This window comes from Fundulus heteroclitus, chromosome 17 (genome assembly GCF_011125445.2).
Source record: "Fundulus heteroclitus isolate FHET01 chromosome 17, MU-UCD_Fhet_4.1, whole genome shotgun sequence".
NCBI lineage: Eukaryota > Metazoa > Chordata > Actinopteri > Cyprinodontiformes > Fundulidae > Fundulus > Fundulus heteroclitus.
Genome location: NC_046377.1, coordinates 3,664,507 through 3,691,644, shown reverse-complemented (window position 1 = coordinate 3,691,644; position 27,138 = coordinate 3,664,507). Strand labels below are relative to the sequence as shown.

The 27,138-nt window shown below is 43.5% G+C and overlaps 2 protein-coding genes across 2 annotated transcripts; one reads left to right on the top strand and one right to left on the bottom strand.

Annotated features, from left to right (window-relative positions):
• The first annotated feature begins 1,464 nt into the window (after positions 1-1,464).
• kiss2 (kisspeptin 2) lies at positions 1,465-4,405 on the top strand. The gene is made up of 2 exons (XM_036149212.1): positions 1,465-1,628; positions 3,987-4,405. Exons 1-2 carry the CDS (start codon positions 1,517-1,519, stop codon positions 4,229-4,231), a joined length of 357 nt encoding a protein of 118 aa, XP_036005105.1. The 5' UTR covers positions 1,465-1,516; the 3' UTR covers positions 4,232-4,405.
• A 1,605-nt stretch (positions 4,406-6,010) lies between these two features.
• ldhba (lactate dehydrogenase Ba) lies at positions 6,011-12,674 on the bottom strand. The gene is given in 8 exon segments (NM_001309958.1): positions 6,011-6,771; positions 8,061-8,184; positions 8,991-9,108; positions 9,205-9,378; positions 9,478-9,651; positions 9,734-9,851; positions 9,940-10,076; positions 12,609-12,674. Coding segments are annotated over 7 exon segments (1,005 nt in total). The 5' UTR covers positions 10,069-10,076; positions 12,609-12,674; the 3' UTR covers positions 6,011-6,603.
• Positions 12,675-27,138: the final 14,464 nt, after the last annotated feature.

The window sequence follows — 27,138 nt, the reverse complement described above, 5'->3', positions numbered from 1 at the left end:
TTAATAATAATTATTATTTTTTTTATTTTTATTTTTTTTTGGAATTAATGCTTATCGGGCAATGATTGAAATGCAGTCACAGCCACACAGTTATCTGACAAAGACTACCAGAAGTTGTAAGTACTCTTTGATCATTACTTTTATCGTTATCACAACATTACCACATAGGAAACATTTTGATCAATCTGTATGATTTGATTGAATTTGACTTTGTAAAGTGCCTTGAGATGACATGTGCTGTGAGTTGGTGCTATATAAATAAAATTGGATTGAATTGAATTACTCCACAAGTAACCTTGGAGTTTGAAGACAATTTATAATGTACATGAACAAACTGAAATTTGTTCAACAAATAAGATTTAAACCAGCCTAATGCATTTCCTATGTTCTTTGTAGGAGAATATTGTGATCAACTGTATCGAATGCAGCACTGAGATCTAACAGGACAAGTATAGACACAAGTCCATTATCTGAGGCCATGAGAATATCATTGGTGACCTTCACCAGAGCTGTTACAGTGCTATGATGAGCTCTGAAGCCTGACTGAAACTCCTCAAATTGGTCATTACTTTGTAAATGTTCACATACCTGATTCGCAACTACTTTCTCAAGAATTTCAGATAGGAAAATAAGATTAGATATAGGTCTGTAATTTATTAAGTCATCTTGATCAAGAGAAGGTTTCTTAAGTAAAGGTTTAATAATAGCTACTTTAAAAGCCTGTGGTACATATCCATTTACTAGGGATATATTGATCATATCCAAAACAAAGATACAATTTAATGTTTGTTACCTGTCTCACAAGCAGTGAATGTTTTGATATATGTATGTTTTCATGATGTAAACACTTTGAATTGCCTTGCTGCTGAAATGTGCTATACATATAAAATTAACTTGAGTAAAACGGGGGCAAGGATGAAAGGGAAAATAATTTGGTTGGGATTGGGTCTAACATACAAGTTGAAGGTTTAGATGAAGCAAAAAGTTAAGCTAACTCAGAAAGCAACTGTACTAAAGAGAAATCTTTTGAGTGTTTTTACCTCGAGTTAAAACAACAGAAACTTCCATGTAGTCAGATGAATTCACAGAAACTGTAGCTGGTGGATAAATTAAAAGCTACATCACCTCTTTCCCATCACATATTGTTCTGTCCCACATTTAAAAAAGTTGAATTGAAGAATATTTTTCCGAGAATGGTTTCTTTGGCATCGCTATTGTAAATCTAAAACATAGTCGTTTTTAAGAAGCGATTGCAGATTTTTTTAAGCAAATGCGAGAGTAACGTGAGCAGAGCAGTGCGTTGTCAACATTTCTAAGAAGAGCTGATGAATGATGTATCTGAGTACTAGCAACAACAGCAGACAGGTCTGCTGTGATTGGCTGGGAGCTGCGGGAACAAAAGGTCACCTGGTGGAAGCACCAAAACTGAGCTGAGTGCAGGAAAGACATTAGTATCCACCATACTGGTATAAATTGGAGTTTGGAATCACAAAAAGAGCGATTCGCTTGCAGAAAGATGCGACTGGCGGCCCTTGTTGTGGTGTGCGTGCTGTTCGTTGGGGGTGATAATGGGAGTGTGGGAGCGGCCCCGTTTGGACTTGATTCTGCACAGAAAACTCATGCAACAGGTGGGCTACCTAACAGTGAATTTTATTTTAAAATAGATGTATGAATCTGTAGCTACAGACAGCAGCTGGACAAACCTTGAAATGAGAGTTGGTAGAGAGCCAGGCTTATTGTATTGTATGGTCAATTAGGGAATCAGAAATTTGGGCTTAAGTTTTTTGTTTGTTTTTTTTCCTCCTGAATTAATTTATTATTTACCTCAGAATAAAGCTGCAGTTTAGTTTAGGGGATTGGAGGTTTAATTTGCTCCCTACTGTATTTTTTTCCCCATTTTTATTTCTGACATAAGAAAAATCTTTTACAGTGCATAATTTTGTTTGTTTGTTTGCTTCTTTCAACTTTTATACTTTGGAGTTGTGAAATGTTCTGGATGGTGACTTTGTAATAAAATTCTCTTTTTAAAGATAGATTTGTATAATGTAATCTGAGTCCATACTGTACTATACTGTTTGAAAACTTATTTTGAATTTGGAAAATACTTAATAGGGCATGACATGACCCTTCTCTGGGACTTTTGTCCTCAGCTCTTGCTTCATTAGTAAAATGCAATTGTTTTACTACACAGATAGAAGGAAAAAAAAAACACACAGCCATCCAGTAATTTTAAAATGCAAAAGATGCTTTGGAAACATATGAAGAGTTTAATTCCTTTCATGGACTATTGAGAGGGATGTAAATGTTTTCAAATTTTCTGTTAAGATGGGGAAAAAAAAGAAAAAAGAAGAAAGAAATACTTTTGAATTATAGCTGCTTTTAAATTGTTTAAATACCCTTGTCGAGATGCTGGTCTCGTTCCTATCAGAAACATAATTCACGGTAGATACAAAAGGCATTGAAGAAAAAAATTTCAAACTCTGTCTGCAAGTGGAATTATGAAAGTAATACCTCTACAGTGAGACACTATTAAGACTTTTATGGTTAGGATGAACTGTTTTGTCAATTTCAGTATGTGGTCAGGGCACAAAGAGGGATAAAAATAATGCGTGCACAAAACAATTGTATTCAAAAATACATGGAGAGACAAAAGGAAATGGAAGAAGAATCATGCATGACTATATAATATGGAGAATAATGAATGTAAAGACAGGTAGAAAGAAAATAGATGTGATGATTACACAAAACATGACATTAAAGTGATGTATGAAAAAGGAAATAGTGTGCATTATGGTGCTCAAATACAGAATAAAGAACAACCTGCAATAAACACTAGGCGTTTGTTTTATGCAATAACACTGCTCATAAAAAAATAATTTAACTCAAAAGTGATAATATTTGAAAGAATTCCCATCAGGCAAATAAAAATCTGCAAACAGCTTCATTTAAAAAAATCCAATAAAAAATAAAAGCTTTTCGAGACCCATCACAAAGACACTGATTCAAGGTTTATGAACTAAGTAAGAAAGAAAGGGGAAATGTTTTAACATGAAAGCATTTCAGTCCGGCATGCCTCCAGGAAGATCTGTTAGAGCTGTTTAAACTTGTTTGCAGGTCTCCAACAGCAGCTTTATTTAGGTTTGCTGCTCTGGCAGAGCTTCAAAATATATTGTGTCAGCAAAAGGTATTCACAACCCTTCTCTTCTAGATTTTGCTCCATTACAGCCTCATTCTAAACTCATATCAGAATTATTATTCTTTAATAACAGAAAGCAAAAATCAGGTTTACACATATTTTTTTATATGCATTAAAATATTAACATTTAAACAACTTAGGAACAGGTCTAAATATTTGTATACTTTGCTCTGCTGATCAGGTACTGATCTGTTCTCCACTCCTAAATCTGCTGCTAAACATGATCGGGGACGTGCTCCGATGGTGCAGGGGTAGTGGACACGACCCATGTACGACGGCCTTAGTCCTTTACAACATGTCCCCCGCCCGCCTCTCTCAAACCCCCTTTCCTGTCAGCCTACTTTGAAAAAACGTGGCACAAAAACCCAGTAAAAGAATATTTTTAAACAAACAGATAGGGAATGAAGCACACTTGTCTATATAAAGTCTCATAGAGCAAATCAGAGGAGAAACCAAACAATGAAGTCAAATTCTTCACCTGTGGACCTCTGAGATTAGATATTGTCAAAGCATAAATCTGCAGAGGGATACAAAAAGTTTTTGGCAGAATGTTGGGGAAAAGCACTGTAGTCTCCAATAATCCAACAAAGCAGAGGTTTTAACCAACAGGACCCTCCCTTGGTCTGGCTGTGGAACCAGACTGAGCTTATGCAGAAAACAATGAAACACCAAACACAGATGAGCTAAACATGTAGAGAAATACTGGAGAACTGCTGCCAAAGGTAATTTAAATGATTAATACATAAGTGTGAAAACTAATGTACATTTTATGTTATTTTGTGTGTCGCAGCCCACAGGAGAAGACGTGCAGGAGACTTCCTGGCAGAAGATCCCAACCTGTGCCTCTCCCTAAGGGAGGATGAGCAGCAACAGCTGCTGTGCAACGACCGCCGTAGCAAATTCAACTACAACCCGTTTGGCCTCCGCTTTGGGAAGCGCTACAACAACTATGTGCTCAGAAGAGCCGTTAAAAGAGCCAGGACCAGGGGCTTTTTGCCCCCGTCCCTCTTCTCCCGAGAGCTGGAGACGTCCTAAAGAAAGATCGTCTTCAGCCGAGGAATTGTGCAATTTGTGGCAGGCGGTCACAAATAAAAGGCTTGCCTCTAATTAAAGCGTTTCCCTGAGTAAGAGTTTTATACCCGTCTGTGATGTATGCTGATTTTCAGACCCACTATGAGGCTAGCATGTGAATAATTACTGATGGAGCCTGAAAACACACAAGGTCATGCATGCTGTTACGTTCGTTGGTGATAGAAAACTGAGTTCATAGGGCACATGTCTAATGTTTACCACTTTAAATCTGTTTAGACTACACCAGCAACCAGTTTACCCTGTAAACATCAGAGGACAGGGTTCAGACATTTTCCATAAAAAAGAGAAAAAGTAGTTATCGAACTACCAACCTTTAATTTGACACCAGGGGCGGTTCTAGACCAAATTTACCAGGGGGGCCAAGGTGGGGCCAGTGTTTTTTCACAGGGGCACAGAATTTTTTTTAAAAAAACAATAAAATGGCAATATTCAACTGTGTAATAATATTAAGTGAGCCACTTGTGGCTCTTGAACTGCAGGTTTCAGACCCCTGATCTAGCAGTTGAAAACTTTGCCCCCTGCTCAATGCGGCTAAAGCTAAACGTGAAACATCTTAAGTTTTAAAATCTTTTTAGAGTAAAGCTGTATAGGTAAAAAATAATATTGGTCAAAGTGATCAATAAGTTATGGTTTCTTTGCCATTGCAAATAATTATGAGAAGTTTATTTAACATCATGCTTTTAGTACAGGGGCCATAACAGGGGCCAGGGCCATTTCTACAGGGGCATGGGCCCCTGTTGGCCCCTGTCTAGAACCGCCCCTGTTTGACACACAATCTGACAGTTTCCTCCTGAAATAAAGCCACCGACTTTAAACCCCTGGTGTCTTCCCAATTCACAAGGAAGCAACGATTTGGCCCTTTAATTGAAAATCTGACGAGCTACTGCAGAGCTTTAAGAGTCCACCAGGTGGCAGTGCAGTGAATTTTAACCACACCCGTTTACACTGTGGATATCCACCCAGTGTTTAAAGCAAAGTAAGTTAATTGTTATTTAATCAAAGCAGTGTCCAGCCGTGACTCTAATTGACTGTCCAACCTTGGATCCAGCGGAGCAGTGTGGCTTCTGGACCAGAGGACCGTCTGGTTGCTCTGTCCCCAAAGCATTAACGACATCTGCATTCTCATGACAATAAGTTTAATTCTCAGTGCAGGACCTGCAGGGGCAATTGTCTTCTTGTGTTAGCAATGGTTAACTTTAAAGAACACCAATGCAGCCATCATTGCTTAACATCAACGTTGGCCTCACAAACACAAAATCTCAGCTAAGAATATAAAGGCCTTAAAAAATGTTATTTAAAATCATTAAAACCTTCGAGCCGGAAGATTCTGCTGCAGAGAAGATGCTTCAAGAGGTCCGAGTGTCCACCGCACTGCAGGACCGTCTCCTTTAGGAGTGTGCTGCAGCAGCAGCGATCCTCCCACCAGTGCAGAGCTTGCTCAGAATTGTCAGATGGGTGCGAGTGCACGTCTAAAACTTTGAGTGACGGTTTCCTTCAACTTTAAGATTTGTCACTTTTCCGAAACACCAGAAAAAAATTTAAAAAAAATTCTACATTATTTTGAATGATTTTAACAAATATGATCCCTAGATTACCTGTTTGATAAATGCATTAGCTTGATTGGTAATAAAGGCTTTATTAGCTTGTAGCGCTTTTGGCCTTTAATAAGTAGATGGCTTGCCCCTGTCACCCGTCCCCGAACAGAAAACAGAAGACACAGTGCCCTTTGTGACCATATTTATTATTCCAACACATCTTATGACAAACTGGTTTCCCCTCACTTTAACAATGTTTCCAATGCGACTGGTTCACTGTGCTGCTCTGTCAACATACAGCCGAGTATGAGGCCAGAGGAACACCGCAGTTGGACTTTAAGGGTCTTTCAGGGCAGTTGTGAGCTCTTACTAGGAAAATCCCTGCAGCTAAGAGGAGTCAAGTGAGATCAGTAGAAACGACAGATAAAGAGCCTTTGGAAGGTGTTTGATCGTCAAAGCCACACGTAGGAACCCTTCCTGAGAAGGCTAGTAGGAGTCGGCAACACAAAACACGGGAGAAGAAGAAGCCAACGAGCGGTTTGGAAGCCGACATCTTACTTTAGGAATCACATCAGTGGATTTAGAGCGACGGTAACCTATGAGCGACAGACTGCAGCACTGATACATAGCGATAGAATTTCCAAATCCTCCCTGCCTCGGCTCTAAAAGGCACTCATAGCTTCCTACAGTAAGGGCGTTAAAGTCTGAAAACGGGACGATAGAAAAACGAAGGAAGGCTGTGAGACGACGGGGGTCTTCTGCACGGTGGGGTGGACGTGTTCACAGGTCCTTCAGGTCCTTCTGGATGCCCCACAGGGTGTCGGCGCTCTTCTTCAGCTGGGCCACCTCCGCGTCCGTCAGGGTCATGTTCACCACGCTGCCGACGCCGCTGCCGTTCAGGACGCAGGGCAGAGACAGGAAGACCTCCTCGCCGATGCCGAACATGTCCTGGAATACAAGGACGTTTATGAGAGAAGAGCCAGAGGCAGCAGGCCCTCAGCTGCTGACGTCATGCATCTCAGAAAAAAAACATAAATTTACCAGAAGCTGCAGCTGAGTAAATCATATCACTGAAAGGTTTATTTATATCCCTCAAATCCAAAAGTTAAACTCATAATATTATTGATTTATTCCGCAGTGGCTAAATATACAACGCGGTTTGGGCCAGGCTAGTTCGCCGGCGTTACCATGACGACGAGCCGGTACCAAGTGCTAGGGTCCCTTGACCTGAATGCATGTTGTAAAACGGTGGGGCATCATGAGGAGGATCGACATGTCAGTTTCCAGAACGTTTACTGGAACCAGTCTTCCCCAGAACTCTACATCTCCCTGAGCCAGATTCATGCAGTTCATATTTCTCACTGCTGCAGAGATTTTAAAATCGAAAGTAGCCCAGTGATGTTAAAAAAGAAAGAATTTTAAAAATACCCATTTATGTTTTTTGGTGCACAGTCAGTTCCACCCCAGTCCAGCAGGAGGCAGTTTAAGCTACACGATGCCAGAATGCATTACAGAATTTAAATATCTGCGCATCATCAGGAGGGTGACAGCAAAACTAAAACAAGGGAAGATTGTTTCACACTTGTATAAAATTATTTTTGAGGCAGTAGGAGCACAAGAAAATGTATGATAAGATATCTTTTGGCAGTTTGCAGAAAGTCTTTAAACAAAGTCACGGGGAACTTTAATGCTGCATGTACCAGACCAATTAACCTCCTTCCCACTGTCCCACCCGGCTCATTCTGGGTTTAAATTCAAACAAACGTGTTCTTACCCAGGTAAGCTTGCAGTCCTGCTGGAAGATAAAAACCAGCATCGTCTCCGTAATGCTTGTTAGCAGAAGGAAACATGAAGTGCTTTAAAGTGCTCTGGTAGACGGCTGACTTGATTAACCCCAGAGGACCAACAGAAAAAGGAGGAGCCCAAATCATCCCCTGCTGGAGGACCAACAGCTTGGATGCGTATCTCTGCGCCTTTCAAGGCTGCAGTTGTTCCCTTTCTCTACCACGCTTCCCCCCATTTTCATTTAACATGCTAAGGTACAGCGCTTGGTGAGTAAGCTAGCAACTTAAAAAAAGATCTAAAATGACATCAAAATCATGTAAAAAAAAAAATAAAAAAAACGAAAAAAAGTGACTTCTGTCTTTTCATTAGTTGTAAGCCAGAATCAGTTAAGAACATTTAAAATAAATGTATATGACCGTGTGGAATAAAGGGTTAATAAATAGATGGCATACCTTAACCATGGTGGAGACGGGGTGGACGCGGCTCAGGTTCTTCACGATGCTCTCAGTCAGGTCAGCCACGCTGAAGCCAATGGCCCAGTTGGTGTAACCCTTCAGCTTGATCACCTCGTAGGCGCTGGAACACAAAGCGGTCCAGGGGTTCAGATCCCACCTCAGTGAGAGTGAGAGTGTGTGTGTGTGTGTGTGTGTGTTAGGAGCGTTTGAATCACTGCACAAGGCTCACAGATCTTATCGCAGGGTCCGTTCTCCCAGGACTCATCTGTAATTAGCGCAGCAGAGACCCACTTCCACCTCGGCACACTAAGTCACCGCTCACGCTCCTAATTACGGATTCACGCGGAGAGCAAAACGAAAGTCCCGGCTGACGGGGAGGCAGTGTTGTAGTACTCGAGTCCGAGACTCGAACTCGAGTCCGAGTCATTAGCTAAATTTAGAGACTCGTGACTTGACTTGGACTTGAGCACTGATGACTCGAACTTGGACTCCTACATTCCGATCATTCTGACTCAGAAATTGAGAAAAAGGCTCAACTTTTTTTATATCATTAGGCTATAATTTTAATATGTCATTAGAATATTATTTGGTGTATGATTTTAATATCTAACTTATTAGTACAATGTGGTGGAGTGTGGAGTTTTTTTTAGTTTAAAAACATGTAGGCTATGCTTACTTTAGTGCGGAACTTGGACTCGACTTGATCAATAAGGACTCGACTTGGATCAATAGTGACTCGACTCGGACTTGACTCTGATGAGTAGTGGACTTGACTCAGACTCGACTGGGATTTTTTTTTTAATGACTTGGACTTGACTCGGACTTGTACACTGGAGACTCAAACCTGGACTCGGACTCGAGGCATAGTGACTTGACTACAACACTGCAGGGAGGTAACCACAGAGAGGAGCGCCAGCTTAGACTAACCTGTCCACCACGGCCTTGTGGGTGGCCTTCCACTGCTCCTTGTCGCCGTCGGTGCCGATCTCCGGGTTCAGCTTCTGCAGGCTGACCCCGGCGACGTTAGCGCCGCTCCACACGGGAACTGCAATCACACCCGTCAGGTCAGTACGCCGTCAGGTCAGTACGCCATCAGGTCAGTACGCCACCAGGAGAGCGGTTTCCGCCGCGCTACACTCACCGCTGGTGTCTCCGTGCTCGCCCAGCACCCAGCCGTTGAAGGCACTGGCGTGGATGCCGAGGCGCTCGGCCATCATGTAGCGGAAGCGAGCCGAGTCCAGGTTGGTGCCGCTGCCGATGACCCGGTGCTTGGGCAGACCGCTCAGCTTCCAGGTCACGTAGGTCAGCACGTCAACTGTGGAGCAACGGGATCGGACAGAAGAGGAGAGAGTGGGGGGTTAACGGCACCGGAGCAGCGCGGCAGCTTCGTGGTCGGGGCGGAAGGCGCTCTCACCGGGGTTGGACACCACCAGGATTGTGCAGTTGGGGCTGTACTTTATGATCTGCGGGATGATGCACTTGAAGACGTTGACGTTCCTCTGGACCAGGTTGAGGCGGCTCTCGCCCTCCTGCTGCCGCACGCCGGCCGTCACCACCACCAGGCGGGAGTTGGCCGTCACGGCGTAGTCTGACGGAGGAGAGGCACAGAGACACGGCCTGTTGGAGCACGTCCGGAGCGGAGGGGGGCGAGCGCGAGCGCGACCTCTCACCTTTATCGGCGACCACCTTGGACGTCTTCAGGAAGAGGAGGCCGTGCTGCAGGTCCATCATCTCCCCTTTGAGGCGGTCCTCCATCACGTCCACCAGAGCGAGCTCGTCACACAGGTCCTGTCCACGGGAGAACGCGGCGAGTTAGCTCAAACATCCGCTAGCTCCTTGCTCACATGCTGGAGGAGGAGGAGGAGGAGAGGCTTACCCGCAGCAGGATGCTGACGGCACACGCCATGCCGACCTGGCCCACTCCCACCACGGTCACCTTGTTCCTGGGAGGCTCAGCGGAGGAGCTGGCCAGGGGGGTGATCAGCTTTTGCAGGACTGAAGACATGATTGCAGCTGTGGGGAGAGAACACAGATGAGGCAAGTTGTACCAACACAAACCAACACTTCCATCCATAATACACTGCTCTGGTTTTCCCTTGACATAGATTAACCGCTCATTTTTGCCACAACTTCTGGCCAATAATAATAATAAGTCATCCTTCCAACCATCAATGTCTGCTTTCTTTATATTGCTTTTCTTTCTGGAGTTAGCACTGCAAACTAACTAAAGCTGCCCTTCAATAAACGGGTGTAAAGCCATCAATAAACTAATGAGTCATTGCCGGCGCGCTGGAGATTTCCTTAGGCAATACTCCGTGGTACATTGCACAGCCAGCACCGCTCGTGCACTTTCGTTTCAACACGGGAGCGACGGGTTTTGCAAGGAAGGTCAAAAGGTCATCCAATAGCCAGCTGGGTCCAGAGGTCTTCCTCACTTGGAGAGTTCACAGCGCCACCTACTGGTACGCTTGCTGCTTCAAACGCTTTCCCCTCGTCAGACTTCCTATGAGAGTTTGGCGAGTTCAGTGGGTCTGATGGGTCCTGCGGTCTGTGGGTGTGATCCCCGGGGTTTGAATCATGAAAACGGAAACTGGACTGCTAGGGGAGGGGGATCGTTTCATTTATTTCCCACTCAATAAAGGAATTTTTGAGTTGAATTGAACGATGCAAAAGAAAGCGGATTCACATCCACTGTTCCCTTGAAGCTGCCTCCGCGAGCAACCTCGGCGTGGACAGCAAATCTAGGCAGCACAGAAAATAAAGTCCAAGCCGAACTGTAGACAAAATGTTACCAAACCAAAAGTTATTTTGTAGCATATTTCCAACTCTGGTGCGAAGGTGAGCCACAGTCCCACTCTGTGCGCCATGTGCTGATCGGAGCGCACCACTGATTGATGGGTGGGGCAGAGCAGACGCCTTTCTGGATGGCCAGGTGGCCGTGTGTGCGTCTTTGTTACTCCTGCTGCATGTCAGCCGTTTGTGTGGCTGTGTTTGGGATCTGCTTATCTGAGATCCTAAAGTGCCATTTTTTAACCAATTCAGTTGTTTTTTTAGGCTCTACACCAGCTGTTTGTTCCTGGAGCGCTGTTGCTCCGCTGGCGTTATCAGCTGCAGTCCTTCCAAGTGCTCGACATCTGCTGATTTCTGACCAGCCTTGTGCTACCTGTTTTTGAAAAGCAGCTCTGTTTATACATCTTATTTTATGAGCGCACGCCTGAGGACTACAGATGTGCATGTCCATTCCTGCACACATCCACACCCTGACGGTGGTGAGCTACATTGTAGCCACAGCTGCCCTGGAATAGACCCACAGAAAAGAGAAATATCCCATTGAACAAAATATAAATGATTTAATTGCAATAAATTTTGAACTCAGATGTACATGTCTTATTTCTTTCTTAGCAGGACCCCTCTGACATAACACCTACTATACAGCTCATAAAAAAAAAAAATCTGTCTTTTCCACTTAATCGGGTTAAATCAGTTTCATTTAAACCAAGTAATCTGAAATAAATTATTGCTGTAATTTGATTCTTTTAGTAAGCCACGTAGCTTGTTATAATCTCAGGTTTGGGGACAGGCGTCATGCTCCTGTAGCCTCAGACACGTGAACAATCCGGGGGAACATTGTTCACATCGATGGGACTCATTCAGGTCCACAGCAGCGTGGAAACTGAGGACATCTGATCCACATCGAAGCCCTGGGCCTAGAATAGTTCACCTGTTAGCTCAGCTTGCTAACATGCCAGGCATCTCAAGGTCAAACGAACAGTGGAAACAGGCCCTCAGGGGGGGGACGGGGCCCAGAGCCATAAAGGGACACCCCCATCTGCCCTCTGCCTTCCAGCTGCACATGTGGCTGACAACAGCCTGCAGGACCCAAAGGGCCAGCTTTAACCTCCAGAACCTTGGGTCCGTGTTGCACAGGCAGCCCTTCACTGTTGCTGCTTTAAAATGGTCTGTGAGCCTGCCCGCACACTTGGACTGGTTTAAAGGCGGACATGTTGGTTCTGCAGCCCGGTGCTGAGGGCCTTTCAGAGGCCGCTGGGCCCCAGCCTCCCCTCACGGCGACCTTCATGCTGAGGAGCTTCCTAACAAGATGGAGGCTTCAAACAGACGCCTTTTGTTTTAGTAGCCGAGAGTCATTTTTGAGTATTTCTACTTCAGACCTGCACCAGTATTCATTCAATTACATTTAACAGTAAATTAACTTTGTATTGTAGAGTACACGTTATTTAAAAAAAAATACTTCCGCGTTAAAATGTTACAAAGTACCAATTCTGTTTGTTTTGCTACAAACTAACATGATGAGGCTCCCCTCTAAACATGGCGGAAAACCAGCGGAGCTCCGGAGGACGGCTCCTTTAGCTGGAGCCACGGCGGGCCCGCAGCCTGACAGCCAGGCCGAAGAGCATCCATTGCTGCTGCTGCCTTCCGCACGCAGGGCGCGTGACGCGAGGCCCCGCACCCTGCGCCCTGCGGGACGCCTGCGGGTAGGGCTGCAGAGCTGCAAGGTCGAAACAGAAAGACGATGCAAACACTCACAGATCAGGAGAAAAGTCTGGGATCAGAGACTGAGTGGTGTCCGGCGGAGCGAGGTGACGGCCAGCTGCTGTGAGGCTGAACGAGCAGAAAGCAGGAAGAGAAGTAGGCAGGAGGAGGAGGAGGATGATGTGGCCGGGGCCGGGCTCCGGAGGGAGGGAGGGAGGGAGGAGGGGACTGAACAGGATGTGCAGGATGTCACATCAGCAGCTCAGGGCCAAGCAGGGCTGCTGCTTTAACGTGGCGGTAGCCTGCCTTCAGGCTTGTTCAAAACCTTTCTAATAGTCTATGATGATACAAATAAGTAGGTCTGCAAAGATGATCCGTTCTGCACGGCAAACACGCCTTTTTGTTATTATTATTTTTTTTTATAATACACTACATTTGAATCCTGATGCAGAAATATTGACAGATCAAAACGTGTCTAAGCCAGTCGTTAATAAATGAGGATGCCAAGGATGTCCATTGTCGCCTTTGTTTATTACTTTAGCAATGGAACCCTTTGCAATGGCAGTAAGACTGCATCAGGCTATAACTGGCATTACAATCAGACAAGTAGAGCACAAACTTTCATTATATACCTGTTGCCTATTTGTGTTCAGTGCATGGGTGTCCAAGCATTTTGGCACATGGGCCAAAACCTAATGTATACTCAAAAGTATTCATATGGTGCTGGAGCTTTTACACAATAATAATCATCATCTTTATTGTAACATACATTCCAATGAAATTTGTTCTCTGCATTTAACACATCTCCTTGGTGAGCAGTGGGCAATCTGAGGTTAAGGGTTTTGCTCAGGGACCCAGAGTGGCAGTGTGTGGGAGTTGAACCCAGAACCTGCAGGACATAAGTGCAATGCTCTACCCACTAGGCCATCACTTGGTCACGTTACAGTCTCAAACCTCTTTCTTTTATCGGGATTTTATGCGATAGACCAGCAGAAAGTAGTGCATCATTGTGAAGTGGAAGGGAAATTCTTTGTGATTTTCAAACGTTTTTACAAATAAAAATGTGAAATGTGTGACGTGCATGAGTGTTCAGACCCCATGAAACAATAACATATAGGCCCGTTTTTCACTACACTTTCATTCAGTAATAACACTGACAATTTAGATCTGACATGCGACTATACACCTCTGTTAGTTTAAGCAAAACTGGAATATATCTTTTTCAAGTTTGAGATTACCAGGATAATGAAAGTTTGTGCTCTACTTGTCTGATTGTAATGCCGGTTATAGCCTGATGCAGTCTTACTGCTATGGCAAAGGGTTCCACTGCTAAAGTAAGAAACAAAGGCGACAATGGACACCCCCGAAGGCACCCTCACTAATTAACGATAGGCTTAGACACGTTGTGATCTTTCAACATTTCCGCATTGGGATCCAAACACAGTAGGTGTATCCAGTTTTTAACGTTATCTCCACAACTGAAATGGTTTAAGACGTTAAAAAGATAGGCCCGCTCAGCCTTGTCTTTTCTTCAGCAGGACAAATGGCAATCTGTTAAGGGCTGCAGAAGACCCGGGTGGAGCTTCCCTTCCAGCAGGACTACTGCCCTGCAGCCACAGTTTCAACGGCATGCAGCACACATCTTCATGTGTATGTTCAAAGTCCAGACCTAAATCCATATGAGACTATGTGGAAAGACTTGAAATACGGTGCTCACAGACACTTTCAATCCGACCTGACTGAACTTACAAAGAAAAAAACAGGTCAAACGTTTAAGTTTGATGCACAGACCTGGTAGAGACACACCCCAGAAGACTTGGAGCTGTAAGAGAAGAGAAACACCTCCTGGAGTAATTTCTCTGTTAAAAGTTGTTCTAGAAATGTAATCATTTGGGAAATCAGATGCTTTCAAATTCAGTCGAAAACAGCAAATAATGCAAAATTGGAGAGCAGTAGGAGAATGCACCAGACTGAAGAAAAGTGGTCATTATTTCTTCCAGCTGACTATAATAGAAATTAATAGAAAAGCTTTTTATTTCTGTCCTAGATGGTGACAGGCTAAGCCTAAAATAGCATAACTACAGAGATAATTCAGGATAACCTCTGCTGCCCTAACTATAAGCTTTATCAAAAAAAAAAAGTTATAGGGCTGGTCTTAAAAGTAGACAAGCGTGTTCTGTACGACTCAGGTTGTGATACATAAGGACCGATTTGGAATAGTGCGTTCAAACTGAACCCAAATCATCAGGGGAGGTTCACATAACCCGCTGAAACTCACAGGAGGCAGTAGAGTGTGTAAATGATCTGCGTCCCCTGCTGCCACGGACAAAGGGTTTGTCACACTAAGCCTAGACAACACAGATAAGTGGACTTTATCATTAGGCTGCAGCAGTTACAGTGCAGGACTGAGCATTTCCAGAGGTTGTTCATCCCCTCTCCCATTAGACTCCTGATCAAACATGTAATAAATCCTACACGTCTTTTTGGGTCACTGCAATATCAATGTAGATCAATACTGTCCACGGAATCTACATCAATCATACACTTGTGCAATATCTGTATTCATTGCAGTGACAAAATCTGTTTATTATTTATATATAGCTGTGTAGGAAGGCATAGAGTTTTCTGTACATATTCCAAGTTTTCTAAATCTCTTCGATTCTTGTCTCTTTTGAGAATTATTCCTCCATTTTCTCTGTCTTAGTGTATTTTATTCCCATTTTTATACATAACATTTTTACATGAATTTTGTATTCCAGCACTGTCATTAACAAGAGAATTTACCCAGTGTTGGGTGAAGAAAGACTTTTCTAGATTGAGTCATGTTTTTTTTTTTATAAGAGGCTGTGTTCCACAGTGAAACCGTGCTTAGAAGGATCTAGAAACCGAGCTGTGAAGCACCGGGTTGCGGCTACACGTGCTGTTCAAAATCCAAAGAAATAAAACAGTTTTGGTTATTACCCACAGTAGTCAGTGTAGTTTATTTGAGACAATAAGAATGGAGTTTAAACTGCTGTCATTTTTGTCACATATGTTCATGCATCACATCTACAAGAGCCTAAGAAATAAATTATGTTTGGTATAATATTAAATCCTGACCAGTCTATGACATATGTGTCGCTTATGAGCTACCCGTTTTAGATAGCATGAGCATTTGGGTGAAGACTGTAAAGTTTTCAGTGTGGCAAAATTTCTCATTTTCTTCCTCATACTTACTACATACTACATTGGGGGTGACAGTTCAATGCTCTGGACACTATCTGTGAGAACCCATCATGGTCAAATACTTCTTAGCTACATCAGACAAGAAGTATGTAAGTTAGACTGCCCCAGTGGTCAAGAAAGAGGATCTTCATCAGTGCAGACAGAGCATCTGCATAGTCTAGCAGGAGATGAAGTAGCATTATTTGCTCGTTGCTGCAACATTTGAGTGACACTTGTGTAAATTTCAGAGCAGGGACTCTTATATGCAGTATATGACCAGGACTGGTCCTCAGAAATGGCCAATCTAAGGCCCTGGCTTAGTTGCACTAATTCAGATCTTTTTAAGCAATTTTTTTTACTGTATATCTAACAAAATCTGCAGCAGCTGGAGTGTTACAACAACATCCCTAATTGTTAAAAAATTACTTTTGCATAATTTTTTTTATACGGAGAAGCTGTTGTGTCACTTTAAGTGCCGGGAGGATTGAGAAATTGTCATCTGGCTATTACACAATAAAGGTTATCCGGCACCGATATGTGCTGGTCCGGTACGTGACTGCTGCAACTTCCTCTGGAAGAATCGCTGCGTTTTCACTGAATATTTCACTTTCTGGGCAGGGAAACAGCTTTAAATGAAAGATAGATCCATAATCTGACATGTTCTATAGTTTTATATGCAGCTGTACTGTAAAAGTATACCCCGCCTCCTTGAATGACAATGTTCCAAGTATCAAAATAATAAATCCCATCTGGTTCTTAGAATTTTGATTATTTGGGATGAGAGTAAGTTCCGCTAAATTGGAACTTACTGGAGGGACAATATTTCCCGTCTGGCCTGGGAATGCCTTGGGATCCCCCAGGATGGGCTGGAGGTTGTTGCCGGGATGAAGGATGTCGGGGATCCTCTCCTGGACCTGTTGCCCCTGTGACTCAATCTTGAAAAGCAGAGGACAATAGATGGATGATGGATGGATGGATGGATGGATGGATGGATGGATGGATGGATGGATGGATGGATGGATGGATGGATGGATGGCCCTTATTAGGTTCTTAAAGCTGCAAAACGGTAACCAGTGACAGCCAATAATCTAATGTAATGTGAGTGAGTGAGTACTTTTGGCCGCTCCCCTTTTCAGGGGTTGTCACAACAAGTCAGTACAATATGCAGAAAGACTTGAGAGAGTTTTCACGCCAGATCCCCTTCCTGGGATACTGGAATCCCAACTGAGATTCGAACTTGGGTCTGAGTCCACTAAACCACAGATGGGTCCTACAAATATCTAATGTAATAACGGTCAAAGATCTAACTGATCATCAGCTAGTTTCCCAGTTAGCTGCTCTGCAGGATTAAGGGGTGTGACCGTACCGGGTCAAGGAGAAAAACATGACCTTAGAATCTGCCAGGAAATATTTTAGCACACTTTCAAGCAAGCTTGAGACAGCCATTGTGTTCGTTGTGCACCATGATTGTTCACATTTGAGCAACCGGCCCCTGTTTTTGGCCCTAAAGCCCTGAGTCCTTAAACATGACAGTTTTATCCTGCTCTACAAGTAGTCAAAACGAGTTTGACGGGGTTGCGGCGGAATCCCAAAACGATCAACACAGTGCTGTTCAGGCTTCCAAAGTGACACCTCAACAAAGTGCAAGCACTCTGAAGTAGATGGAAGAAGAGACATTTGGCGCGAGGGCAAAGTCGGAAGTGTGGAGAAAACCAAACACGGCATATCAGAGCAAACACCCCATACCAACACTGTGGTGATTTAAGCTTTCATCAGAAACCTTTCTGTGGATCAAAGTGCTCCGGTCAAAGGAGAGGCAAGCTGGCCCCAAAAAAACCTAAAGGTTGATCCAAACTGAGCCGTCACCAGGAAAACAATGCCAAACCGAGTAGCTCTATATCAGAATGGCTGAAAATAAAAGCAATAAAGGTGTTGCAATGGCCTGGGTAAAATCCAGACTTCGACCTAGTCCACGCTGCAAATGATCACAATCAAATCTGAGGCTAGCTGCTATAGATGAGCAGACCAAAACTCCTCCACAACAAACGTGAGAGGCAGAAAAACTCAAACAGAACACGGCTGCTCCGAGTTCCTGCTGCTAAAGTGAAAGAGAGGGATCATTTGAGCTGCAAAGTTGAATGAGCTATTCAGTTATGGGTCTTTCCCATCATCCCTTTGTATTGATGCTTATTTTTCATTGAATTGCATCCTGAATGACGCCCGGCACATTTAGCGTTTTTTTTTTTCTCACAGTGGGGTCACAGGTCAAGAGTTTAGCAGAGCAAATGTCTCTTCATAGCAGTCTGTTTGAAGCCTTATCTCGATGGAGCTGGATGTGGATTTTGACCTTCAGACAAAGTAGACGTTACGTAACCCGTCAGTGAGCCTAAACGAGCATAAATGTGCTGTAGCGCAGCATTTGGTGACCTACATTATATGAAAATTGGTCGGCTGCAAGTAGGTTTTAAACTGAGTCATCGAATCATACTCACGAGTCAAGCAGGATTAGACTCCATGTGTTTTACTGGGTTAATGGATGTGTACGCTCATATTCCTTCTTTTCTCCAGCATGCGTCTTAGAAGGATTACTCTTTTTTTTTTTAATGAGTTCTATCACGTGGTCACAAAGAAATGGCTTTTAAAAGATGTTATTTTGCCTTTAGATATCCCTACAAAGCCTCATAAAACTATTCGTAACCATTCACCTTATTTTACGAATTTTGTCGGGAGATTTCTGCCTGTAATCGACCAAAACAATGTTGCACAGGATCGTGCCCAGAAAAGAAAATAGATGATTTTCACATTTTTGACAAGTCAAAATCGAAAAAACGTGTGTCATGCTCGTGCATTCTGTCCCGAGACTCTGTCCCCTCCAGCTTTGGGATGTCTACAGACTGACATTATTTGCACATCCTTGGTAAAATAGCTCCGACTCTAATTGGAAGGAGTGAACACCACTTTCCAAGCTTTGAAAATGATTCTCAGTTGGATTCTTACAATTTACTACTTAGTTACTTAGCGACTAATCGTTTTTTACCAATCACTTTTTCACTCTTACTTGAGTAATTTCTTTGTTGGCTACGTTTTACTATTATCTGAGCACAAATATACTTTGCAGGAAGACAGAGCACAGTAAAGGGGAAGTACAGGCTAGGTGCCTGGGTAGTGTTGAGTATAAAAACTGTGCATTTGTTTATGTGAGAAAGACCGCAAAACTGCTTCACCCTGTTGGAGAATTTCATTTAAAGGAGCATAGCGTAAGTTCCAGGATTTTTGCAGACGTCTGCCCCCCTCTGGCGACAAGTTGAAATGACACAGGGTGTTGTGCGGGTGCACGGGTGAAGAGGGAAAAGCATCAGCCGCTGCGACTGCACAGGTTTTTAGTTTAGAGGCGTGATGTCTTCTGAGGTAAGAAAAGCTGTAAATATTGAAGTTAGCCCGTCTTCTCTCGCTTATGCATCGATTACGGTGGAGACCCAACAAAGCGTGCAGCGTGTCACGCCCAGAGGATTTGTGGTCTGTCACATGTTACAGTCACGCTACTGCCAATGCCCATTAGCACTCTTATTTCTCAGGAAAAGTTGAATTGCAGATTTCTGTAAATAAAGCCTTAAGATCACTGCGCAAAAATTACTGCAACATCACAGTAATTCACATCGTTTGCAAAGGGACCGATATCAGATTTCTTAGACTCGGATACAAAATCTTATCAGACCCTGAGACTAAATTTGCACACTTTAATGTTTATTATTTTAAAAGGAAACTATAAGTAAGGAAGAGACGGAACGGTTTAAATGCAACACTACAAACATCTACTTGCTTCAGACTAGTGGTGTCCGAGTTTGAATATTGAGTTTGTGAATATGAAAAAGCGGCCTCTCCTCGCTTGCAGATTTACGAATTATAAAGGCTTTTCAGTGGCTGTACATGTCCTTTTACTTATTTTTAAATGCAGTCTGTAGTTGAAGATGGAGAGATGCAGTACTGAGGTGGAGTGATCTATGTCAGACCTGCTTTCCCTAAACCGCTGACCTGAATGTAAATGAGACTGACCGAGGCTGAAATACGCTGAGAGGAGAGAGGTACAGTACAAACCTTGTGTCTGATATCTCCGCTTAGTTTCTATATTTAGACTTGGGCATATGTTTGGTGTAGAAATAGAAGAAAATGATTACATCCGTTTTTACTTTACTTGATCTGAGACTGTTTATTTGCTGTTATTTATAACACTTGGTCTCCAGTTTACTGCTACCCGGTATGCTGGAACCTCTTGGTGGTTTCACTCTTTGAAATTCTCCGTGAAGCCTCCTAATGGTGTTTCTGGTGCCTCCCTCCAGGAATCCCTCAGTGAAGTCTCCTCTGGTTTCTCCCTTCCAGACGTGCCTTCTGGGTCACTCCATGGTCCTTCCATCCATTCACCTGCCTGTCCACCCTCCAAAGATCCTCCATTCCCCTGCCACTTCCTTGTTTCCTCCTTAAAGCAAGAGATATACAGCATCAGGATCCTTACCGCACACAGCTTGCGAACCTCAACTTCTGTAGATAAACTCACCCTCCCCTGGATCCTCACCATTGAAAAGTAAGCCACCATCTGAACACAGAAACTCACCATCACATCCTATTATCCATTCCCGCAAATAATCACGTACCTCTCCTTCTCAGTGCCATCCCTGAACCAGACCCTGAGCCTGGAAGAAAGGTTACAAGGTCACATACCTTGTAACCTCCATAAATGATTTAATCTGATTTAATCTGTTGTCCGTATTTGTTGCCTGCATCAGGGTCTCATTCATAAATGCCATGATAAGAATAGCAAACTTCTGCCCCTCCTCCACCTGTTGTCTGGTCATTCAGCAACAGTCAGTCACAGCCAGTCAGTCAGCTGGCTGAGGCTGTATTTTTTTTGTGAAATCCATGTATGGAAATTAGAATAACAGTGACCTTTACCTGTACTTTTGTGCTAAAATGGGCCAATGATTGCAGACAGACAGACAGACAGACAGACAGACAGACAGACAGACAGACAGACAGACAGACAGATCTATCATGTGGTGTGGGTGCAGAGCACATGCTTCAGATGTATATTTGCATGTAAGCAGTTAAGAGCAACAAACTGCTGTTTTTACTGTAAGCAGAAATGAAATGAACTGTGGGTACATGTATTTACTCTTCATTGAGTTGCAAGGTCAGTCAGCAGATCTATGCTCTAGCTAAATAGGGCACAAGCAGCTGCCTTTATCGGTACTGTCGCAGGTTAACCAAAGCACCAGTAATGATCCCTGTGTTGCTCTAAGAGGCAGCAGGCGGTTCACTCGGAACATCTTTACAGCATGACTGCAAGCTACTGTGTGAAGTTTGGCTGTTCAGTGAATGTGGGGCATGACCTTGCGCCGCCGCAGGAAAAGCAGCCAAGTGCATTCCTCTTTAACTGCGGCTATCAGCGTTCTATTCTGGTAAAGCAAGTTCTATGTTTAAACCCCTATCCATTGTTCTGTCAGTGTAACGACACATGCGTGTCACCTTCAGGTCCAGAACTACAACACTGTGTACAACTAGACACACAAGGAAATACGTTGAAAAACGAAACACAAAGAAGGCATGCATTGCAAATAAAAATGTAGACATTACTTATAATGAAAGAAGCAGTAAAGTACAACATCAAGTAGGTTAACTGGTGAGCTAATAAAACAGTCTTTGAGATTTTGTCATGCTTTTATTCAGGCTTCTGACCCATATATGAAAGATTCTCAAGGTAAAGAGTTAATTAAAGATTGTGGTTGTTCAGGTTTTGTCCAGCAAACTTCTTCCAGTGACACGGGAACAGGAGCAGACTGGAGAAGCAGAGGAGAGGTGAGTAACTGGATGGATGATCATGAAGGTGAGGAAGGGCTGGTTGCTTACTGTGGGTGTGGTGGAAGACGCCAGGGAGAGCTAGACGGGGTCTAGGGTGTGAGCTAGTGAGCAGTGGCAGAGCTGGAGGGCGGAGCTGGAGGGTGGACAGGATGTGAGGTTTGAGATATAGGTCAGGAATGCAAAGCAGACTGGAGTGAACAGGCTTAAGGTGAGAAAACTGGAAGATAGGACGGATGCAAAGATTGTCCGGAATGACGACAATGACAAATGACAATTTCATATGGACTGATGAACATGGGAGCAAGCTTCTTAGACACTGATTGAGGATGGAACCCGGAGGTTAAACAAATCTTGGCATTCAACGCAGCACACAACTGCTTCCAGACTCAGGAGATGAACTAGGACCCTTTGATCTGACATGTCTGAAGACATGTTTGATGGTTTGGAGTGATATGGGTAATTTTCTGAGGGGAATCAAATGGCAAGCGTTAGAGACACTGTCGATGATAGTTAAAATGGTGGTCATACCTTGGGATAGTGGCAGATCCGTAACAAAGTGCAGGGCCATGTGGGACCAGAGGAGTTTAGGTACCAGAAGAGACTGTAGTAGCCCAGCAGATGGTTGATTGCCCATCTTGTAACAGGCACAGGCATAGATATATTCCCTTATATCCATGTTAAGTGAAGACCACCAAAATCTGATTGAGTAAGGAGATGGTTCGACTGACACTGGAATGCCAGGAGAACTTGCTTGCATGGGCCCAACTCATCAGCTGAGATCTTCCAGTTGTGGGAATATAAATATGGTTGGAGAGACCCGAGCCTGGGCCTGGTTCGTCTTGTTGGGCTTGATGAATGATGTCCTCAGTCTCCCAGGTGAAGGGCCTGATTGTGCAGGTGGAAGGCACAATAATCGTGGGTGACTTGGCTTCGTCGTCGGATAAGAATGGATGAGATAAGGCATAAGGCCTTATTCTTGATATTCTTGGACCAAGGATGGTAGGAGATGGACAGATGGACAGATGGACAGATGGAAACCGGCAAGTCAGTCTCAACTCCCCAATAGTTGACACTACTTGTTCCATACAGCAGGAGCTCGCCAATTGGGAAACTTACACTAACCCATCCCTAACCCTGTCCCCTAAATTGTTGATATTGACATTTATGGAAGGTAGCAAATATTATTTACATTTCCTATTAACATTGACAAAATCCTTCTCTGCCCCAAATGTTTGTGTGATGTGTCATGCCATGGGAGTGTACCATGTATGTTTTCCCCTAGACGTGTTGAAGCATCATGGGAAAAAACTCCTACCAGTGAGAGTTGACTATCCAGGCCTGCAGGGAATTCCACAGCTAGTCGAGCCACACTTCCTGCTTCACATGACCAGGAACAGTGTTCTTTTATAGTGACATTCACCTCACAGTTGTATGGCAGAACTGGAAGGAAGAAGGGACGAGGCTTTCGAGCAAAGGTTTCAGTGTAGATGGGGGTACCAGGAGCTGTGGCCTGGAAACTAGCTTTGTCTGCAGTGGTGGCAAACAGGGGATGTCATACATCAATGCTGCTGGGACACCAGTCAACACCAGGCAAATCTTTAAATAAAAAGATGAGAGTGTGTCCACATTTTCTCAGATTCTGGTTCATTTTGCATAGCTTATGTACACATAAGTGACCACCATGAAAGAACCATATTATAGATGTATAAATTTAAATACCCTGTTTTATTTTTGTGGCACGTTTTACTAACTTATGATCCTTCCACTTTTTCAACAAGAAAATATTAAAGCAGTTAATTTCAACCTATTCATTACGCAATTGTGCCTAATAAGTAATCTCGTTCATCAGCTCTACAATCAACCGGTGACGGTAATTAATTACTTTGAATACACAAAATTTCATCCCATTCACTCACAAAAATTCTGCTTGTTCTACTGTCTTAAAATTGCCAAAAGATATAATGCAGGTGCTTGGTAAAAAAGTTAATATATTGTTAAATCCTTATTTTATTCATGGAGAAGAAAAAAGCTGATTTCAGAATGAACATAAAGGAAAGATTTTAAAAGGAATGCTTTACCTGATGATCAAACTAAATGCTCATGACCAAAAACACCCTGAAAATCAGAAGACCGAGCCATTGACGCAAATAAAATCCCCCCCGTAGTGAGTGCCAGCTGATATGAGACCTCGTCTCCATCCGTTTCCATCAGCCGACAGACGTTCTCGAAATGAAAAACAACTGGTTGGTAGTCAGAAGTCCTAACGGGTTCGCCCGAAGGATCGTCAGGCCTGCGATGAAACAAGCCTCCAAACAGTGGGAAAATAACAGTGATCAAGTCCATAAATGACAACATGTCCGGGTAATGGCTCCTGGAAACCTTTTTATGTCTCGCGTTGCTGATGTTTTATTCAATCTGCCAGCAATGACACCGCGCTCTCCCAAACAGCGGAACATGGAAATGGACTCCATTTCCCATGACCCCTTCACTCTTTCCCCATCAGTGGACTAATTTGAACGCACTAAGCTGCAACCTTCTGTAAAAAAAAAAAAAGAAGACAACACTGAATGCTGCACGTGGCCAAACTTCCCTTTTAGAACAAATGGACTCGAGTGGCAGAGGTGGCCCGTCTGCAGAACGTGTTCTCTCCTCAGCTGGAAGCGCTGCTGCATTATGGCTGAAACAGAAATCAGTTCCCTGAAGCTCAGTTAGAAACATGATGTCTGTTTTGTATTACTGAACCTCCTCTCCGGGAGATCTAAGTCATCTAAATTTAATGAAGGCTTCATTTGATTGGAGGGTGTTGAAACATACAATACATCAACGTCACCTTAAAGTTAAAGAGCCACATGCTCTTTAACAAACTAAAATATGTTTTTTTTGGGGGGGGGGGGGGGGGTGTTGTATGAAAATAACCGTAAAATCTGGTTCAACTGCCTTCAGAATTCACCTAATCAGTGAACAGAGGTCGGTTGTTTGTAATCAGAGTCTAACTACGGCTGTTCTGTTTTGGCATTAGAGGTTTTTCTTTGGAGAACATTAGTAGACAAATGTGGCCTCATCACGCTCCACTGCTCATCAACAACTCAGCTGTGGAGGTGGTCAGCAGCACCAAGTTCCTGGGGGTGCACATCATGGACAACCTCACCTGGTCTGTGAACACCACGTCACTGGTGAAGAGGGCACAGAAACGCTTGTACTTCCTGCGGAGGATGGGGAGAGCCCACCTGCCCCCGCCCATCCTCACGACCTTCTACAGAAGCACCATAGAGAGCATTTTGACCAGCTGTCTCTTTGTGTGGTGTGGAGGCTGCAGTGCCGCCGACTGGAAGAACGTGAGGAGAGTGGTGAGGACAGCAGAAGGGATCATCGGGGCTCCTCTTCCCTCCATTAAGGACATTTCGTCCCAGCGCTGTGTGTCCCGAGCCCGAAACATCATAAAAGACCCCTCACACCCCCACCATGGACTGTTCTCCCTGCTACCTTCTGGGAAGAGGTTCCGCAGCATCCGCTGCAGGTCCACCAGGTTTTGCAAAAGCTTTTTCCCTGTTGCCATCAGACTGTTGAACTGCTGAACTCTAAACTGGACCCTGCACCACTTTTTGCACATTTGCACCATTGCATCTTTATCTAGCATTACAAATGCTGCCGAACTTGCAGTTTCCAAATGCATTTTTGCACAAATGCCTTTTGCACCATCATTTCTGCACCTACAAATGATTTTCATTGTTCTCTTCTCCTGCACTGTTTACATTTCAATTGTTTACTTTTAATTACAAGCTGTATGCAACGAAATTTCATTCTGTATGCACTCTGTACATACAAAATGACAAATAAAGATGTCTAAGTCTAAGTCTAAACGGCATTACCCAGGGACACAGCAGACAGGTCAGTGACTCTGTAGTCTGTGGTGGCCTCACATGGTCAGGACCTGACTTCTACATGTGTCCACGGGCCTTTAAGGAGAAGGCCTGTGGTTTAACATTTGGTCCTAGGGAAACCATGAAGGGATGAAGCTTTCTGCAATCGGGGCCTGTGGTTTGTAGGGTCAGCAGTTCCTTGAGGTAGGAGCGAGCATTACATGGACGCACGGGTGGGCGAGGACACAGATCTTACTTTGATTTCTAGTGGGAACTGGTGTGATTTCACATGTCTTGGTTTTTGTAAGTCATAGCCCATTTTTCATTGCAGGGACTTTCAACCGTTACACAGGATTTTGAAAGCTCTAAGTGCGATTTAACACAATTCTACCAGAGTAATTTTAATCTCTTGGGTCCACACTTTAAAAGGTACTCATCCAGGGCCAGGGCTTTTAGATTATTCCAGGAATTTTGAGGAGCGGGGTCATAGCAGATTGGTCAAATGAAAGCAGCGATAGTGGAAGGAAGCGGCAAAAACTGTAACTTTCTGTGATGCAAGTTGCTTTTTTTTTTTGATGATGATGATGATGTTTAATGTAGCTGTGTAAAATTCAAATATCTGCTCGGTTTATCATGATAATGCTTGATTGCAAAAGTTCCCTGGCGTTTTTGGAGATGCTCCTGCTGTGCCAGCGGTTTGAGGCTCACTATATACCGGAGAGAACGCCTGATTCCACAAACGTTATTTTCAAACTGCTGCTGGCTTTAAGCATTGACTGGAAACTAAAACAAAGAAATAATCCAGTCAGATGAAATTGAACGGTAAATGTCTGATTGATTTCAGTGGTTCGTTTATAACCAAGCAAATCTCGGAGATTAAAATAAGCTTCATATTCATTTTAGTTCATTTTAATTACTGAAGAGATGGATAGGAGATCTGGACATGAACAAATTGCTCATCTTTAACATGCCAGCAGCAGCGGTACAACTGCTGGAGATCCTCAAGGGTTTAATAGGCAAAAAAATAATAATTAGCAAAAGCTTGGGCTCCATTTTCACTTTAACTTGTTTCTGCAATAATTCCACTATATTTGGCCTTATTGCTGACCTCTCTGGGTTGAAGTGTGGCTACTGCAGTTCAAGTTTCCTATAGGTTGGAACGGTGCTGCTTAGTAGGTCAGTGCTTCTCAAATAGTGGGGGCAACAAGGACAGCTTTGCTTTTTTTCTGTCCAGGCCTTCTAAAGCTTTCTAATTGTGACAACAGCACCACCTGCTGTTCGGTCTGTACTTGCAGTTAATAGTATAAGATGTCAGTGGAGGAATAATATTAATAAACTTCTAAAAAAAAAACTATGAAACAACTTAATTGATGTTTGTCTTCAGTATTAATGGGCTGAAAATATTTTTTGCCATATTTTCAGCTCTTCTATTTTGAGTCTGAATGGTATTGACGATGAGGTCCATGCCTAGTTAAAAGTAAAATGTGCCATCTAGAGAGAGAGAGAGAGAGAGAAAGAATGAGTCAGACTGAAAACCTAGATTACATATTACCTGGGATTCCTTTTACCCTTCCAAGGTATTTAAATGCCGGGATTTATAGTGAAAAGGGGGGCTGGTTTTGCTTTGTGGAGAAGTTCACATCCATCATCTGAACATGTGGAATAAA

Coding starts and splice junctions, on each gene's coding strand:
- kiss2 (XM_036149212.1), top strand. CDS start 1,517: ATGCGACTGGCGGCCCTTGTTGTGGTGTGCGTGCTGTTCGTTGGGGGT. Junction 1,629..3,986: donor ACAGAAAACTCATGCAACAG/GTGGGCTACCTA, acceptor TGTGTGTCGCAG/CCCACAGGAGAAGACGTGCA.